Source organism: Macrosteles quadrilineatus, unplaced genomic scaffold (assembly GCF_028750875.1).
Source record: "Macrosteles quadrilineatus isolate MER2022 unplaced genomic scaffold, UCM_ALF_1.0 Scaffold_1__1_contigs__length_201487025, whole genome shotgun sequence".
Classification (NCBI taxonomy): Eukaryota; Metazoa; Arthropoda; class Insecta; order Hemiptera; family Cicadellidae; genus Macrosteles; species Macrosteles quadrilineatus.
In genome coordinates this window covers 14,313,817-14,333,552 of record NW_026542594.1, presented here as the reverse complement: position 1 = coordinate 14,333,552, position 19,736 = coordinate 14,313,817, and the positions used below count along the sequence as shown (strand labels likewise).

General features: G+C 34.3%; 1 protein-coding gene across 1 annotated transcript; it reads right to left on the bottom strand.

Moving 5' to 3' along the window:
• Window positions 1–462: 462 nt before the first annotated feature.
• On the bottom strand, window positions 463–18,876 carry LOC128983008 (ribonuclease P/MRP protein subunit POP5). The gene is made up of 4 exons (XM_054402126.1): window positions 18,719–18,876; window positions 18,297–18,445; window positions 16,478–16,647; window positions 463–1,902 (listed from the first exon to the last, which is right to left on the bottom strand). The coding sequence occupies exons 1-4, from the start codon at window positions 18,736–18,738 to the stop codon at window positions 1,738–1,740; spliced, it is 504 nt and encodes a 167-aa protein (XP_054258101.1). The 5' UTR covers window positions 18,739–18,876; the 3' UTR covers window positions 463–1,737.
• Window positions 18,877–19,736: the final 860 nt, after the last annotated feature.

The window sequence follows — 19,736 nt, the reverse complement described above, 5'->3', positions numbered from 1 at the left end:
TTACTATGCGGGTAATTTTATTAACAATCAAAAATAAACACAATGAGCCTCATCTCATTGTCGTGGGGTGGGGGCGTAACTACCTCTTAGGCCCATAGCCCATCACATACAGTTCGGCCAAAACTTCTGTGGGCGCAGACGGGTCGCTACTAGCTGAACTAAAACATACAGGTAACGGTTATTGAAAGTGCTGGAGGTAGGGGTGAGTGAAAAGCAAGACACAAATGTTTTTACAAAGGTCCCCCCACCAGCCCCCTCCCCTAGACCCAACCAGATCTGGTCGCGCTTACAGAAATTTTGGCCGAACTGTACTAACCGTGGGCCAGTAAAAACATCTCACATAGCAATTAAACAAAAGACTTTGACTACAATATTTAAAAATGGTTTTAAAATTTGAGATTAAATTTAAAATTACAACAATTTATTTTTTGAGGACATAAAAAGGTGTTAAATAAATAAAAATCTGCTAAGAACAATGTATTAAAGTGCCAAGATCAATAAATCCAATAAATGCATTTTACAATCACATAAAAATACTATTGTGTACATACAGGGTGAAGCAAAATAATTAATCTATTTTCTCCAGCGCACTGTTCAGCAACAGGTTGTCTGAGAGCGGTTGGGGTAGGCTCGTTGGAAAGCCTACACGATGTCATTATCTGTAGTCATTTAGCAGTGGTCACCTGAGCAACGTGCATTTGTTGTCGAGTCGTTTAAAAAAAGTAATTATTCAGTCATTGCAACTCAGCGGCATTTCCATGCATTCTTTAAATTAGGTCGACATGGAGAGGTTCCGTACGGATAGTCAATAATATTAAACAGATAAATAAAAAATTAATAAGTAGTGATTAGAAGATTGATCCTCAAAATTAGTGTAACATGTGTGTAATGTGTGTAATGTGTGTGTGGCGTCCGATCTGCTTTGGACGGCTTGTCAGCTTCTTTTTGAACGCAGAAGCTGTTGTTCTAAAGTTGGTAACCCACCAGATGATTGTGCTACTTGACAGAATTCAAGTCGCCCTAGTTAAAAGAATGCACGGATCTGCCGCTGAGTTGCAATGATTGAATCGTTAAGTTTTTAATTCGACTCGATAACAAACGTGCGTTGCTCAGGTGACCACTGCTAAATGACTACAGATAATGACATCGTGTAGGCTTCCCGACAAGCCTAGCCCAACCACTCAAAGAATACCTGTCGCTGAACAGTGCACTGCATAAAATAGATAGCTTTTTTTCCACACCCTGTATGTATTAAACAACCAAGTATACAGTTTGTACAGCAAATAAATACCCTAAAGATCATATTAAGTAGCCAATAAGGAACTTAAACCAGAAATCACTACACGAAACAGGTTCATGGTAAGGTCTACCTATTTCATATTGGTTGCAGTGGGCTTATCACAACAAACACCAATAATAAAACACAAGAACCTACATTGACTTCATGAAAAAAACAAGCCAAGACATAAAATAGTTTAGCAGTTGTGTCTCTTCATATATACAAAGTTCATTCAACAACCAGTCTAAAGAATGTCTTCTCCCAAGGGGTAATATGTTTTTGGATAGGGTACAAAGGGAGATATTTTAATTACAGTGATCGGCTAGTAATCAGAAAGTTATTAACCGTATACGAAGGTCAAATACTAAACATTTTGATACATACAATTTTCTACACAGTGTTGACATCTTTGTTACATTACTCTGAACTGGAACAACTTGGAACAATTATCTTCTCCCTTATATGACTGGTTCTTGTTCACCTCTGAATTCTGCAGGTATTTCAATATTTGTTTCTAACTCTCTAAACACTGAAAGGTCCATAATACTGTTTTTGACCATCTGCCTCATTCCTTCATTGGCCAAAGAGTTCCACATCTTCATCAATGCTTGTTTTTGGTGTTTCTGGAGAATACACAAATTTGTGGTTAAAATTATAAACTTATTGCTAAATCATTTTAAGATGAAATCTGTTTAATGTATACATCATCCAACAAGTGAAATGTCTCTATAAAACAAATTGTCAATTTTTATATTTTTTATTCCCTAAAGTTATACCAATGGCTACTTACCAAATTTAAAAAAAATCATGTTCAATTGTTTATTTTGAGAGCTTACAAAAATAATGTTAACCCTTAAAGCCCTAAAGACTGATATATCGGGTTTTCATGAATAGCATAGAATACTAAAATTCACTTTGCAAGGGTAACACACAATAGAACAGTAGAAAATATAAATATACACTTTCAGTGAAACAGACATCTTACTTACTAATTGCATAAAATAAAATAATAATAAAAATACATGTAAACTTAATAATAATGACAAAGAACAGTAGGTTTCATAGAAAGCGATTTTAAATAAGCCTTTAGGAAATAAGCCTACATGGGCTGGAAACATGTGCATAGGCTCAGTCGCTACCAGTGACTTACGCGTTTGTTGAAAAAACAAGAATATAAATAAATATTTAGAGAATTTAAAAAAATAAATGTAATAATCATTTGTAAAGTACCGGCAATGATTCTGAAGCTAAATGAGTGAAATGGGCAATTTGAGAGAATGATGCAAGGCAGAGGGCATGGACATAAATGTGATGTGGAAAAAGAAAAGGGAATTTTAGATTTTTAGTTATATATAAAGGGTGGAACGAAGTTAGTGTTAACAAATGTTATATGTAAAATTACTAAGTATTGGTGACAAAATGGCACCAATTTAGGTTTCCCGTACCCTCACAGGTAGGGTAAGGGTAGTAACAGACAAATTAAGATTTTTTTAAATATTTGCTTACATAAAATGGCCATAAGAGCACTGAACATTGTTTTTTATAACAAAGTTATTGTCATTTTCAGAATCCTCATTAAATTTGCAATAGTAATAGTACAAATACATTAAAAGAAAACATCTGTATAAGTCCTTATTCTGCAATGGAATTTAGAATTTGTGATTTTTGAGAAATATTTAATAACCTTAGCCATACTTTATCTTGTGTATTGCCTTCCGGATTACTTCATGAATTGTATACGAGAGGTTAAGTTACCTTGATTCTGTCCAAGTAATCCTTTAACCCTTCCCAGATGGGCGAAATCGTGACGTAGAATGGGAAAATATTATAGGAAAAAATAAAAATTTATTTTCCTTATTTGTGTTTTGTTTTACAAGTATACATAAAATAAACACAATGGAACACTTCATACTGTCAAAATAATCTTTTACTTGTTTTTAATTATGCGGATATATCCGCTACCCGTCCGCTGGTGAGTAGAAAAGCAGCGGATATATCCGCCACCCGTCTTTGAAGATATGACCATGACAATGTTAGGCAATATATAAAGAACAATACGTAAACAATAAATAAAGACAACGTAGTGTTGAGCGCGAAACGTCAAGGGGGGAGCGTAGGAGAGGTGGGTGGTGCGCGGGAGAGGGGGAGATGCGGGAGAGGGGTAGGCGCGGGAGAGAGGTAGGCGCGGGAGAGAGGGGGAGTGAGGGAGAGAGCGCAGCCATGGAGAGAGCACGAAAGTGGCGCCTTGGTACCGCGAAACATCTGGTACTGCTCAAGCACCTGACGAAGAGAAGACATGTCTGAAGAGAAGACGGATATATCCACTTCCCGTCCGGAACATCAAAAACCAAAAGCGGATATATCCGCCACCTGTCCTTTATCGCCAAAGACTTAGGAGGATATATCCGTCACCCGTCCGGGAAGGGTTAAGTCGTCATTAGTGCGACCGGTTTCGATGTCTATGATGGCATCACTGTCAAGCTAGACGTAAAATTGCTCCTGAGAGTCTAGACCTACACCCTGTACCCGCCGCCGAGTTGTAAATTAGTTCTGTGGCCATGCATTTTATCGTCTTTTGTTTGTGTACGTGTTATGTGTTACGTGTTTTTCAAGACTCATGACGACCTCTTAAGAGCGATTTTATGTGTAGCTTGACAATGATGCCATCATAGACATCGAAACCGGTCGCACTAACGATGAATTAAAGGATTACTTGGACAGAATCAAGGTAACTTAACCTCTTGTATACAACTTTAGCCTTAGTTTTTACTACGCTAACCTGGACAGTAGAGAGTGTCATATTATTCAAAAACTTCTTCAACTAACTTTAAAATTATGTATAAAAACCCACTGTTTCTTTAATGCAAAAACATAATTTTTAATGCAGATACACTATTGCCATATTATTTAAGCAAATACATGTTATTTTAAAGGGATGCGATTTTGGCCATTCCGTGTTTTTCAAGAGAAGCTCTCAAATTTAAGAATAACAAATAAAAAAAAACAGTAGGTTTTTATACATGATTTTAAAGATTATTAGTTGAAGAAGATTTTAGTAATATTTGACATTCTCTACAGTCCAGTTTAGGATAGAAAAACTATGGCTAAAGTTATTCAATATTAAAAAAAAAAATCACAAATTCTAAATTCCATTGCAGAATGAGGAATTTAGGAATTTATAATACATATGTTTTATTTTAATGGATTTGTACTATTACTATTGCAAATTTAATGAGGATTCTGAAAATGATAATAACTTTGTTATAAAATTATGTTTAGTGCTCTTATGGATATTGTATGTAAGCAAATACAAATATTTAGAAAAAATCTTAATTTGTCTGTTACTTTCCCAACGATCACATAAGACCAATAGATGGAGCACGCCTATCTTACTAACATTAAAGCAGGTGAAGCCAGGTCCGCCCTCTTACATTAGGTTAGAAGCGCTAGATGTCGATGAAAACGGCACCAAAACTAAGTCTATGACACTGTTGGTTCTAATAAATACCCCCGCTGCAGCAAACCTGCCGACTTAGCGAATTTCCATTTGCCTGGATCGATTTTCAATTAATCTATTAAATTAACATTTATGTTTAACGAGTACCTAGGTTAGCTGCTACAGGGAAACTAATAAAGTGTGTTTTTTATTAAAATATCAATAGCTTAGTATGAAATAAATAAATCTGCCAAGTTTGATCAAAATATATCCATAAACAAGCCAACTACAACATATTATAATATTCTCCATAAGAATAACATGGGAATTTTAAATTAAACATTTTTTGAATTTTCACTGTAACCAATCACTGTACAAAAACACTTTGATACACTAAATTATTTGTTTTTTTAAGCTCTTTAAAAAGGTCCGGAGAAAAATGGATAAATTTGGTGTTTTAAGGGTAAAAAATGAGAAAACCCCATTTTTACCCCATAAAACCCCCCGTAAAACCCCGTTCCCATGGTCTGATCATGCTGGTTCGCGAACTAATTCAAGTTTGTCCCGCCTTACACCTTCAAACCAAATTTTATCAAAATCGGACAAAAATTACTCAAGTTATCGTGCGGATGGACACATATATATACCTATATATATATATATATATCTATATATATAGATATATATATAAATATATAAAAATTTGAACGAATGGTGTTTTTGGCCTCTGGGGACATCAAAATGAAAAAGTAAATCGGTCCCGGGCCTAGGTCTTCTGGAACACAGATCGTCTGCTAGCTTAAATTAGTAACAGTGCTTTTAATCACTCTTAGATTTGTCTTATTTTCAGTAATTTTAATGCGTCTTACAAGTTAAAAAGTGTTTTAGAATGTTTAAAACAGTATAGTTAATATTTCAAACATCTAATTTCTTAACTAAAATAAATTTTAAACTACATTTCATTCTTGAAACTTCTACTTACATAGCATGGAATAGGCCTACTGGAATAACAGGATGTAACTTGAAGATTTTGTATGAAGATATTTATGATTTTTAATTGAAACAGATAAAGTTGGACATTTGCTGTGATTATATATTGAAACAAACATATTGGATGGCTATTTTATTTTGATAACTTTGTTAACAATAATTTTACTGTGAGAGATAATGAGGAATGCTAACGTTTGATAGAGCAGGAGTAAGCACGAATTGATACACTGACAAGCTTACTGACAGACAACCACAGCCCACTTGTTTGTTATCAGCTGTTCACTTCAATCAGCTGCTAGCTGACATCAGCTTACTGATTTGTTTACTTTTGGTTTTGCATCTACCTCACACTGCTTTATGTTGAGAACAATTTATATAGATATTGTTTTTATTATTGTATTTTTATTATCACTTTATCTACTATTATAATAAATTGGACTTGAATTTATTAGTGGTGAACTGAGTAGCTGCTATTTTATAATGAATAGATTGTAGATTGAATAGTTTGAATTAAATAATCTTAAATAAATGCTTTTAGTCTGCAACTATGGAAAATACAAATAACGAGAAAACAGGGGCTCCAAAAGGATGGAGAAAGGAATATTCAGTAAGGAAAAAGGGTCAAACAAAAGGAAAAATAGATGTTAATTTTATTTCTCCTGGGGGAAAAGTTATTCAAACAAAAAAACAGCTAATAGGCTATATAGCTGCTAAAAAGCTTAAAGTTAACATTGACGATTTTGACTTTTCCATAAATTCAAAATCACATAAAAATAAAAAAAGTTGCATACAAGAGGAGTCTTCTGATGAAAATAACTCAATTTCAAGTATGGGAAGTTCTCAAAATATTCCAGAAAACTCCACTCTTGAAATCATCCAGTTCTCGCCAGTTATTCCTCAGACCACTCCAAAAGTTTCTGACACTGACAAAACACCTTTGACCAGCCATCCCCCTTTAAACAATAATAATATACCCTATGATGCACAAAACAATCAAAGTCAGTTAAAACCACCTATTAGCCAAGTTAGTGCAGAAGAGAATGTGTGTAAATCTCTGCTTGAATCCAAATGGGTGACTGATGACGTAGTACAAAGTTACTTTGATTTGTTGAATAACAAAATGAACTTAAAAGATGTTCACTTCCTGAATCCTGTAGTTACAATTGCAGTAAAAACCTTGGTCGAGTACGAACATATTTTACAGTCACTAGATCTTGTGAATAAAAAAATCATATTTATTCCTCTAAATGACTCCCCAGCTATTCAAAGGATCGGTGGATCTGGCTCACACTGGAGCCTGTTGGTATACAATAGGTGCCAAAAATGTTTCTACCACTTCGACTCAATAAATAGCAAAAACACGGCTCACGCAAAAACCCTTTCCCGCAAATTCACAAAATTTTTCAATCTTGATGAGGACATTCCCATAATCAATATGAATGTTACTCAACAAAATAAAGGGTTGGACACAGGATACAATGGTGACTGTGGGATCCACATGCTTTTGACCACAGATGTTTTATCTAAGAATCTTGTAGAGACAAACTGCAACACTTCATTCAGTATTGATTTTTTTCAAAATATAATACCTCATGTTGCACCTGAGGATATTATAACAAAAAGAGCCCAACTAGCGCTACTTTTACACAAAAACCAACACATACATTTTGACAAAAGCCTGGTTTGCGGCTTGATGTTTAGCAAAAAGAATGAAACAAATTGCAAACTGTTGACTGAAAAATGTAAAATGTTGGAAAAGGTAAATACAGATCTTTTAGCTAAGCTTGAAAGAAATAACTGCCAAACCAACAACTCTTTTAATAAACAATCAAAGAACATACAAAAGCCTACAAATCAACATTCCCCAAAAAGAAGATCAGTTCTAAGCCCAAATCATTCAAATAAATTTGTCTTACCTACATCTAACAAATTCAAACCGCTTGAAGAGGACATACAACAAGCCACATCTCCAGAAGGATTTGGAAATGGTCCAATCCCTACTAAACAACATTCTCCAACTCTGACAGTTCTAAGTGACAGTCATGGTAGACACTTGGATCATCTCATAAAGAAAAAAAACTCGTCTCTTCAAGTTTGCAGTAACGTAATGCCAGGTGCATATTTGGATGTAGTAATGAGTAAATCTAAAACAATAGCAAAAAATAAATCTGATTATGTGGTACTCATTGCTGGAGCGAATGATACTTACAATGGACAGAAACAAGTAGTTCTCAATCATTTGAAACCCGCAATTTTATCCCTAAAACCTTGCAATGTCTTGATCGGCAGTATACCATTCAGACGCGACTTGGCTCTCAATCACCAAATTTATGAAGACATTATGGAAGTTAACCTTTACATTCATGAACTTTCACAGACTTTACCTGGTGTTAAATTCTTGGATCTTACTGGTTTGCCTGCCCGCTGTTATGAACCATCTGGTATTCATCTGAACTTTCTTGGAAAACAGTTTTTGAGCCAAAAAATCAACATACTTGTGTCTACACCATCTCAGGGCATTACAAAACATCAGTATGCTATACCTCACAACGATAGTATCACGATCTTGAATCAAAACATGGATGAGGAAATCAAGAAATACAAAAGTGACAAACATGTTGCATTTGCACACTGTATATCTGCAGATGTAAACAGTCATAGAAATATGTCGGCAGGAGTTGCCGTTGTTTTTCGGAAGCAATTCAAAAGACCTTCTCCATCAGATTTTCTCAGCCACCACCTTACATGTCAAATGCCTACTGATTCTGCTGTTGTTTATGGTTTAGTGACTAAGGCTCAGTACAATCTAAAGCCAACGGATGAAGATTACCTTACAGCATTCACGCAGATGGAGGAAGATTTCAAGAAAAAAAAACTGAAAGAATTAATATGCTCCCCCATGGGCTGTGTTCGTGACAACATCAAGCTAGAACTGTTTGCCAAGAGAATTGTCAAATTCCAGAGGAACACAAATGCTCAGGTAAAGATAGTTACATACGAGCAGCCTTCGGCCAAAAGGGTTCTATTTCAAGGGTATCCTCATTTGGAATTCATCAAACGCTTACAACAGCTCATCTCTACTGAAAGCTTGATCCACACTGACCCAAACTCCAGCAGTTCGCAAGTCTCGACTTCTAACTCTCCTAAATTGGATACTGATTCTCCTTCTACAGTGAACCCACCAACCCCTTCATCAACCTCTTACTGGAAAGGATGGTCTACTCCTATGACACAGACTCCAGACACCAACAACAGATGGCTACAACACACATCAGACTTCCCTTCTCTACCTACACCGTCATTTTCAAGTGCAAATGTTTGTGATAAAAGTGAAGTCATCTGTTCAGAAAGTCCGAGTGAAATTGTACAAAAAGCTGTTGGGTGTGTTGCTTTTGCTAATAAACCACTGGTCTCCGATTTAAACTCCTCGGCGTTACATCGGAAAAACCCTATTTGAACAAGGTAGCTAGTTTTCCAAAAAAAATAACTAATACTACTCAATCCACCTCAAAAAATAACTTACCTTTCACTGTTTTTCATCAAAATATTGAAAATTTAATAAGTCGCATTGAACCTTTGCAAATTATATTAGATGAAATAAATCCTAGAATCATAATTCTCACCGAACATAATATCAAAGAAGATGAATTAAAATACCTTAAAATTAATAATTATGTTGTAAGTGCTTGTTATAATAGAAAATCTACGGTAAAGGGGGGTGTAATGATTCTCTCCGAGGAGGGTATCTCTGGTAGGCCGGTGGTCTTGCCAACATCTGATACATGTTTGGGTGAAGATAAAATTTTTGAATTCTGTGCTGTTAGTTATAAGTTAAATGGTTGTAAAATTATTGTAGTTGGTCTGTATCGCTCACCCTCATCAGATCCATTTGAATTTTTGAAACGCCTAAATGCATTAATTAACATTTTGATTAAAAGATGTAAATTTATTATAATTGGTGGGGACATAAATATCAATGTTTTGGTGGATTCAAGGGAGCACTTAGAACTTAAGAATGTATTAAAGAGTTATGGTATGAAGTATCTTGTAAAATTTCCAACTAGAGTAACTTCTACAACTGCCACTTGTATTGATAATTTTATGTCAAATATTCCCACAAATGTAATAAAAACTGAAGGTTTAATTTCTAGTTTATCTGATCATGATGCACAAATGATTGAAGTAAATTTAGCAAATTCTTTTAGAAATGATAATGAGTATATAACGATGCATAAAAGAAGTTTTACAGAACAAAATATAGCAAAATTTTCAAACATGTTGTCTGTAGAAAATTGGTTAAATGTATATTGTGCCCCAGTTGAAATTAAGTTTGATGTATTTCTAGATATTTTTTTATATTATTTTAATATATGTTTTCCAAAAGTAAAATGTAGGAAACCCTGTAAAAATAAGAACAAATGGATAAATTATGATTTGTATGAGTTGCAATCAGAGCTAAAAAATTTAACTGAACTAAGCAGGTCATCTCATGATCCTAATTTAGGTAGGAGTGTCAAGGAGAAGAAAAAGGAGTATAAAAAAAAGATTTTTGACAGTAAAGTTAAACATTACGAAAAACAAATTAGAGAATCTTCAAATGTTAGTAAAACTACTTGGAAAATTATTGGAGAAGAAATTAATATTAAAAATAAGCACATTGAAACAAATATAGCACTGAACTCTGGTGGATCAGAAATAAAAGATCCTTGTTTAGTTAGCAATATGTTTAATGATCATTATATTAATCTAGTTGAGACAAATGTAATTCCTAAGTTGAATCAAGTTGCAGCTTCTTCCAACATTTCGTTGCCTAATTATACTGATAAAGTTTTTGTTCCAACTAGTATAGAGCCTCATCAGCTGGAAAAAGTAATCATGTCCTTCAATAATAAGTTTTCAACCGGTTATGATGATATTCCTATAACAATCATAAAACATGCCAGAACCTATCTGTTACTACCGTTGTGTCATTTAATAAATTCATCTTTTATATCAGGTATTTTTCCGGACAAGTTAAAAATTTCTAAAGTAAAACCTCTATTTAAGGCAGATGACTGTAAAGAAGTTTCAAATTATCGCCCACTGTCATTACTTCCTGTTTTTTCCAAAATTTATGAACGAGTTATGGCTATTCAGTTAACAGAATTTTTAGAGTGTAACAAACTGTTAGACAAAGAACAGCATGGTTTTAGGGCCGGGAAATCAGTAATAACTGCCAGCATTGATTTTATTGAGTCAGCTTTAAATTCTTTGGATAAGGGTAATAAAACAATTGGTATTTTTATGGATCTTAGTAAAGCTTTTGACAGTGTATCACATTCAAGCCTACTTGTAATTCTTCAAAAACTGGGAATAAAAAATAGGGCTTTTTCATGGTTTGACTCTTATTTAAAAAACAGAAAACAGTTTGTTGAAATTAAACATATTAATCATTTCAATCAGTTAATACACCGTAATTCGAATATTAAAGATATTAAGTTCGGAGTCCCTCAAGGCTCTATTCTGGGTCCATTACTTTTTCTATGCTATCTTAAGGGTTTACCTAGCATCACACCTTTTGATAATATCACAATGTATGCAGATGATATAAATTTGCTGATATCACGTAAAACTCTTGATGAAATCGAAGTTTCCGCTTTTAACCAGATTTCAACCTTAGAACAGGCTCTTAACGAAAAATGCTTGCTACTGAATCCTAATAAAACTAAGTTCATCACTTTTACAGCTTGCTCTAGAATTAGACCTGCACCTGAGTTGACAATATTTCTTAATGATCACGTGTTGGAAGAGGTGGATAATTCTAGATTCTTGGGCCTAATAATTGACAAAAACTTAAATTGGAATAATCATGTTTTATCAATTTATAAAAAGTTAGCTTCTGGTTTATTTGCATTAAGGAAGGTTTCTAAATTTAGCACTTTGGTTACAATGAAGACCCTTTATCATGCCCTTGTACAGTCTCATATCGCTTTTGGTATTGTTTTATATGGTAATACCTCAAATGAAAATTTAGATGAACTTCTTATCCTTCAAAAACAAGCAATAAGAATAATTTTAAAGCTAAATTGGGATGATTCTGTTAAACACCTATTTACTGAATTGGAATTTTTGACTGTATATAGTCTATACATTTTTGAACTTATTTTGTTTATAAAAAAGAATTCTCATAGAATAGAAACGTTAGGACAAAACCATAGTTATAATACTAGAAACAATAGAGTATTTGCTTATACAAGCCACAATCTTAAATTATATGAAAAGAAACCTTCCTATGCAGGTATTAGATTCTATAATGCTCTTCCGGTGGATTTAAAATCCACAGAAGATTTTAATGTTTTTAAGAAAAAACTGAAAAATGTAATGCTATCCAAACCGTTGTACTCTCTAGATGAGTTTTTTTTATTAATGTAATGATATAAACTCATCTCTAGGTCTATTTCATGTATATTGCAGTGAAATCATTAACATCTAATATTTTTGTATAATGTAGTAAGTTAGAAAAATGTTTAAATTGACGCTATTCTATGTACACATGTATGAAAAATGAATAAAGTTATTTTGAATCTTGAATCTTGAATCTTACCATGAGACCTACGGTAATAGCTACTTCCCTATAGGGAAATTCGCTAAAAGCTTGAGAGTTAATCTATATAAATAAAATTAGAGTTTTGTCTGTACATTGCTCAGAATCATAAACTTTTAGGTTATTTTTACGTGTTATACATTAGAGAAACCGAAACAAGTCTCATCTAAATTTCTGTCTGTCTTCCAGTCTGTTACGACCCAAGAGCCATTTTACGCGGCCTACTCCTGAAAAACGAGAGTACCTATCAAGTTCCAAATCATTTTAATGCATTCACTGGATTGGCGAGATTGTCTTTAGCCATTAAAATATGGCGTCACCACTTTGTAAATAAAATGACGGACGTTTAAAAACCCAATTTTGTGCGATTTTTTGTAAAGTTTTCTCCCAATGTTTAGCACATATTCTTCTATGAAATAACGAACAGCTGTTCAAATCAAGATTATTTCTTCTAGCTGTCACTGATATGTTTACATTGAATGTTGTTTACAAATACCGCAACCATTTCCGATCACGTTTTGAAAGCAAATCCAAACCAATTAAGATTAAAAACGTTTTTCCTTACATAACGGATTTAATTAATCGCAAGTGCAATAATTTGTAGGGTAACAGTAAATGAAAATAGAGATTCTTTGTGCATAAAATTGTTCTTGAGTTTTGATAACCGGGAAATAGACCTTGACCTTACATTTTTTAAATGAGCATTTTCAGTCAAGACTCGGCACACGACCGACGCGCGTCTACTTGTCCATAGTAAAAATAAAAGTAGGCCTACCGTGTATTTATGTTTTATTTGTTATGTATAAGTGTACAGTTCGTGTATGTGTTTCAAAAACTCCAAGATGCACCTAATGGGGAAGCTCAAGACCTTATATTAGGACTGATGATGGCGATTTAATTTTGCCGAAATGCATCTCCTGTAATAGGATACATTAGGATCGACCGGCGGAAACAGGTAATTTAGCCTTTTATTGATTGTCATACCGATCCGGAACAACAACAAATGACATAAAATTAAGGTATGTATAATAAATAGTTTGGCCAGCATATCTGAAAATATGCAAACCAACTAACTGTTCTTTATATAAGAAGGTTTCAACTGATACTATAAGATCCCCGTGCGTAGAACGGGTACACAGCTAGTATTTCCTATTTGAAATTTTCAAATAAAGTAGGTACTTTTAAATGAGTTTTTAAATATGACATGAAAAAGTTCATCGGCTGTTTTTTTTTTTTTTTTTTGGATCATATTTTTTCAAATCTTTAACCGGTGTAGTTTGGTTGTAATTTAAATTGTACTATGAAGGCTACCCGCCGCGCCGCGCCGCATTGCGTCATGCGGGCAGATTTTGCCTGCAACCTCCCTTGTAATACAGTTTAGATACTCAAGTTTGGAGCTATACAGAAAAGTTACTAAACTAATTAGAAAAACGCGGATTACATATAAATGTTCTTCGTTTTATTCTTTGTATTCATCTAAAAAATTAATACCTTTGAGCTCTTTCATAAAAATTAATATGACAGTCAGAATATAAAGGGGAGTTGTATAGGCTAAAGAGTTTCAGAAACTATCTTGTGACTGAAAATTCGTACAGTGTAAACCAAACATCAGAACTTTATCAAACTTTAATACGATGTAGATACATATGTTATAAATAAATTTGTAGCTCATCAGAATTTTTCTTTCGCCCAAAAAGTTTTTGTTGTTAATTATGTAAACTAACTTTTTCTAAGAAACGGTGAACGCTAGAAAAAAATCAAAAGCGTATTTTGAAGGTCATTGTGTTAGTAACATAAATATTTGTAATACAAAGGCGTATTGTCACAGATATCATTGCTATCAAGTAACATTTAATTAGTTGCGTGTGCTACTAGGGCTCATCACAGCCGGCAGCCGCCATCTTAGTTAAGATTAGTGAAAAATATTGGCTTCACGTCGCGGCCAACATGCTCCATCTATTGGTCTTATGTGATCGTTGGTTACTCCCTACCTGTGAGGGCATGGAAACCTAAGTTGGTGCAATTTTGTCACCAATACTTAGTAGTTTAACACATAAAATTTTTTTAACAATAAACTTTGTTCCACTATGCATATTTGAATTCCTTATTAAATTCCGAATCACCTGGTGCAAGTCCCATGCATCTACGATTTTTTTTTATTAAAATTATAGGACATTGAAATTTTGTTATGGAAAAGGGTCATTTTGAGAAAAACTATCTTGAAAACTTCAAATACGCATGAAAAATGTTTTTTTTTCTGTTTTTAAGAAATGATTTCTGTATCAAAAGAAAGCTTATAATGTCGTCTTTGGAGATAATACCATTTTCTGTCTTAACTCACAGTAGTTTTCATTTCAATAATTGTTTTATCGAAGCATGTAGTAAAAATCACATTTTTAGAAAAGGAACCTGTATATGTCAGCCAGCTATGTTATTTCTCCATAACTTAAAAAAAGGTACCTCTTGTCAGGACCGCAAAATTTGTGAGATATTTTGTTCTCCGTAAACTGAACTTTGTTGTACTTCTCTAAATTTTCATTAGAAAACAGGACAATTCATTTTTTAGACTAAAGTCTGTTTATACAGTGAATAGGCCTATTAGAAATGGGACTTCTTGTCGTTATGGCGAAATAACAAGAGGTACCTTTTCTCAGACCGTGCAGAGGCTAACAAAATTATTTATTTCGACCTTTTACATCTTCAATTCCCTTTTCGTCCCTTTTCGCTTTCCACATCACAAATATAGTTAAGTATGCTCAATGTTAGTAATTTACTAATGATTACGAATGAATAAAGTAGGGTCAAGTCTGCCTATATACTCTGCTTTGATTAGGTGTTCTGTTTCTTCTACACCCAACTCTATCAACCAACCAGTGATGCATTTAAAAAAAAAATCGATGGAGAATGAAACAATTGATTAGAATTACAATGGGAGGTAATGTTATGATATAAAACTTCTGAAATGTTAGAGGAATTGAGTAAGACTTCCATAAATGGGAAGTAGTTATTCCGACATTCTGTGCATGGCTTATTGTAACAAACTTTGACTAACAACTTCTGAAGGACAAAGAGAGGTTCTAAAACAGTGGAAAAAGCTCCGCCCGATACGATAAGGCCAATTGAAAGTAACGACTGGATATATGCCTAATATGCTAGTTTCATGTCCTGAGTTGTTAATATATCACGCAGTTTCCTAAATGCAAAGATGGATTGTAGTGCCGGGAAGGAGGAACAGGTCTGAACTGGCCGGAAATGAATCAAAATAGTATGTTTTTTCGTCACGTCAGACCCAGTCGCTTAGAAACTTTGACTGAGGTTGGTGCATAGTTGAGGTTATTTATTTTGTCTGTTTGTTTTTGCTGACTCTTATACGTCCTGAAATTACTCCCCAATATGTGTATAAATCACATCCAATCCAATATATTCCCTTCTATGTGTGACATGATGTAGTAAAACATTTTGCTTGTCATTCTTTGATAAAAATTTATCTGCATGATCATGTATTGGTAAGCAGGTTGTGTAGTATTTGCTTTGAGAATGGTCTTCATTGAACTTATGAACCCACTTTCTTGTAGGTGTCTTCAGTAAACAATCAAAAGGTTCCTAATCCATTTTCCAAACCGAAAACAATTAACATTAACAAAACACTAAATGACAACAACTAAGCTGCTTAAAAACACTTCATTAAAAACAAACCTCATTAAAAACAACAAATTTGCTTGGCTATAACTCTGCTTGTCCATAGCTGAACACTGCTCTCGTGCTTTGTGACTGTAGAGTGTAAGTAAAGACCGTGAGAATGGCTGGCTGCTGTGTAGGAGCGTCTACCCGGCTTTCAGTCTGTTATAAGAGTCGGGTCTGGTCTGGTTGGGCTGGCTGATTAGGAAAAACCGCTTCCAATGTAGGTCACGCAGCTAAGCCTAAAATAACTATTAGGACGTTGGGTTTACCAGTAAACTACTGTTAATACAGTAGCTTACATTGTAAGGTTAGATGAATGGCTGAACTTCTAGGATCTTGTCCAGGAGATTTCAATAGAGATTGGGAATTGAATCCCATTCAAGTCAGATCAAATTAAATTATAAGGAAACTCCCTTGGAAATTTTCTTATCTTTTTTTCATCAGGGTTGATTTTATTAGGATCTGATTTTAGTAACTAAGGCTATTAAAGGAAGAAACCCATTCTTACCACTGCAAATTTGAAACAATGTTTTAGAGATGCTCCAGTATAGAGAGTACGTATAGAAACTGGAGTATCTTTTATGCTTTTTACTATTGGTAAACAGCTGGCAACCAACCGATGAGGGCCATGCCTTACTCTTATGACACCCAGCCGAGTAACTGGATTACAATATTTTGCTGAAAAAAGAGAGAACTAATTAATGAATAATAGCTCCTACAGTATTTACTAAATCCAATTGGATTAATCAAGGCAGATATGTTTCATGATGAGATCTATGCTACACTAGTTTATGAAGACCTTGTTATGTAAAGGTCAAGCATAGAGATACAGTAGAACCTCTTTAATCCGAAGTAATTGGGACCAGGGGTAGTTCGGACTATTGAATAGTTCGGATTACAGAACATATTGTTGTTTTTACATAACAATAGCTAAAACATGGCTAAAATTGATCAAAATTATTTTGGGAAAAGTGAAAAAATGATTTATAAAGTAAAATACAGTGTTTATTTAATACAGTAGGAAACATAATGAATAAACAGTACTGTAAATTATATACAGTATACAATAAAGAACTGACTGTACTGTGTATAGAGTAGGCCTACAGCAATGAGGGGTTCGGATTACGGGGGTTCGGATTAAAGAGGTTCTATTGTATAGGTAGACATATTTTTATGATGTATCAGGGTGCGTATTTGAAGGTAATGACAAGTGAATAATGATTGTTGGATGGATTAGTGTTGAAAGGACAGTTTTGTTACTAAGATCAGCAGGTTCTTTAGCAAGTAAGTAGGATAACAATGCATAACACAGAGGTGGCATCAGGATTCAACTGAGAAAAAGTGTGCTTTCTGATGGTTCAAAACTGGGCCCGGCTGGCCTTTATCATTGGGCTTTTGATGGGCAAACATAAAATGGTCCTGACTAATGAAACAACTGGTCTTAGCAAAAAAGCTACACAAGGTATCACACTCCATTCTACACTCATCCTTCATCACTCATATTTGGGTAAAAATACGCACGTATATAGATGGCTTCCCCATCTCAAATGATAGTAATAATAATTTTAGGGGGTGGATGCTTCCTCCTACCCGTTAAAATGTAAAGCCGAAAAATTGTCAGGCAAAAAACAAAGGCCATCTTGATATTTAGGGGGGGGGGGGTAGTCGCGCTGTCACGCTAAACTTAATTGCCCCATGGACCGCCACTGCATAGACATATTAATATTAATATGGTTAATTTATGCAATAACAAGAGACTCTTCATATATTGTTGCTGTAGATGATGACATGTGCATTTCCAGTAAATAAGTTAATGTCCTTGATTAAAAAATGTACTGGGTTAAATTTAATAGACTATCAATTCTGGATAACAAAGCAGCGTTGATCAAGCTTTTTTCTACAGGCTATTATTTCAAACTTTAATGGGAAAAATCATTTAAGTTGCAATACTTAACTTTTGAACCGTCATGTTTACAGCAATCCGAGTTAAAAAAGTACCATTTTGTTTTGAGTTAAGGACCATGTCACACTAAAATGTTATTCAAAATCAGCCAAACCAGTTTTTTATCGGGTTTTTTTAAATGTTTATTTACACAACTTCAGAATTCGGGAAGTGCAAATAACTTAGGCTGGGGTCTGGGTCCTAATATTTAGGGTCTACCGCCTACACTGTGGATTTGATACGTTCGTTTAATTGCTTTATAGGCCCTAGCCATTGGAAAAGATTATCAAATCCTCACCAGAGTGATCCATAATGTCTAAGACTAACTCAAAAATAGTAGCCTAAATTTATTTAGGTTAAATAGGTAATCAAAACGTGTAAATACCTTTGAAGCCTCCCAACACTGCTGCTATGCCATAATCTCCATGAAGTTTTTGCACAGTATTTAATAAACATTGATGTAAGTCTTGCGACTTTAGTTTGAAACTGTGGGAATTTGGTTTATGTCCAGGTATTACTTCCACAGTAAAATATCTAAACAAAAATATCACCTAAGTATAACAAACAATTTTACAATAAATCAATCTTATTCCAAACTGATCATAACTTTCACTGATTTTGTTTGTTGTATTAACATAGATAAAACGTATGTTTTATCCATGGTATTAATGAAGGCCTAATCATTTTACAAAACAACAACTTACTTAGGCCTGAATACAATTTAGACCTAAGTTAGAAGTTAGAAGAGGTAAAATTAAATTATAGCCTAGCATCGAGGGTAATGACATAATAATAGGCTAGACTTACCGATGCTTAAATCGGACCATTTTGAATTATGAAAATCTCCAAACGTTGTAGATAATCTGCGATTGAGGTGATCAGAGTTGATTTTATAAGAATTCCGGCAGTAAAATACAAATGCAGGCAGCTCAGCAAGCAGATATTTTATTACTATAGAGGTTATGTTCTAAATGCTAGCTGTATCAACATCAACAATCGTGCGTGGAATACAGCTAACAAAAACAAACAGAAGCCAGCTGCTGTCGCTGTCACGGTTGCAGTGTTGCCACCTCGTTGTTGCGATTTTACCCTAAAGGCGGGCTAAAATTACCCTAAATCTACTTCGAGTTACCCTAAAAATTACCCTAAATGTTAATATTTGCGTTTAATGCAGCTGGTCGCCGGAATTCTACCCCCGGATATTTACCCCCATGAAAAAACGCCTACGTCATTTTGACGTCACGAGGAGCGGGGCCTATACACGGTCGAGAAACAGCCCGCGACTGGAAATTTACCCCCGGACATCTACCCCCGGACACATACCCCCAGACATCTACCCCCGGACATCTACCCCCGGACATCTACCCCCGTGGTCAGCTACGCTACGTATCGGCCAAGATGCATTGTTGTAATTGATTTTATTAATTGGTTTATGTAAATCAACGGGTCTTCGGTTATTCATTAGCTAATTAAGCGAATTAATTTGTTTTTTCTTTAAACCTTTTTTTAATTGACCAGATGAATAAGCTAGAACGCTCACAAATGAACGGAAACAGTTCGTGTAACCTTTCTGTAAACTAAATAAAAAATCAACAATTCAGCAATTTTAACACTTTGGATTTATATAATACCTTTGCCTGGTCATATGAAATGAATATATGTCATGACAGAATAATTTGAGAAATTTAAAAACCAACACAAAATGTTCCAATTTTCAAACAGCTCTGGAGCCTAAACGGTTCATAGGATATTACCACATTAGGGGTACATTTTGTAGCAAATGTTGTGTACTATAATTTTTATCATTTAGAATAATAACGAAAAG

Coding starts and splice junctions, on each gene's coding strand:
- LOC128983008 (XM_054402126.1), bottom strand. CDS start 18,738: ATGGTCCGATTTAAGCATCG. Junction 16,648..18,296: donor AGTGTTGGGAGGCTTCAAAG/GTATTTACACGT, acceptor CTCTTTTTTCAG/CAAAATATTGTAATCCAGTT. Junction 1,903..16,477: donor ATTGTTTCAAATTTGCAGTG/GTAAGAATGGGT, acceptor TGTATTCTCCAG/AAACACCAAAAACAAGCATT.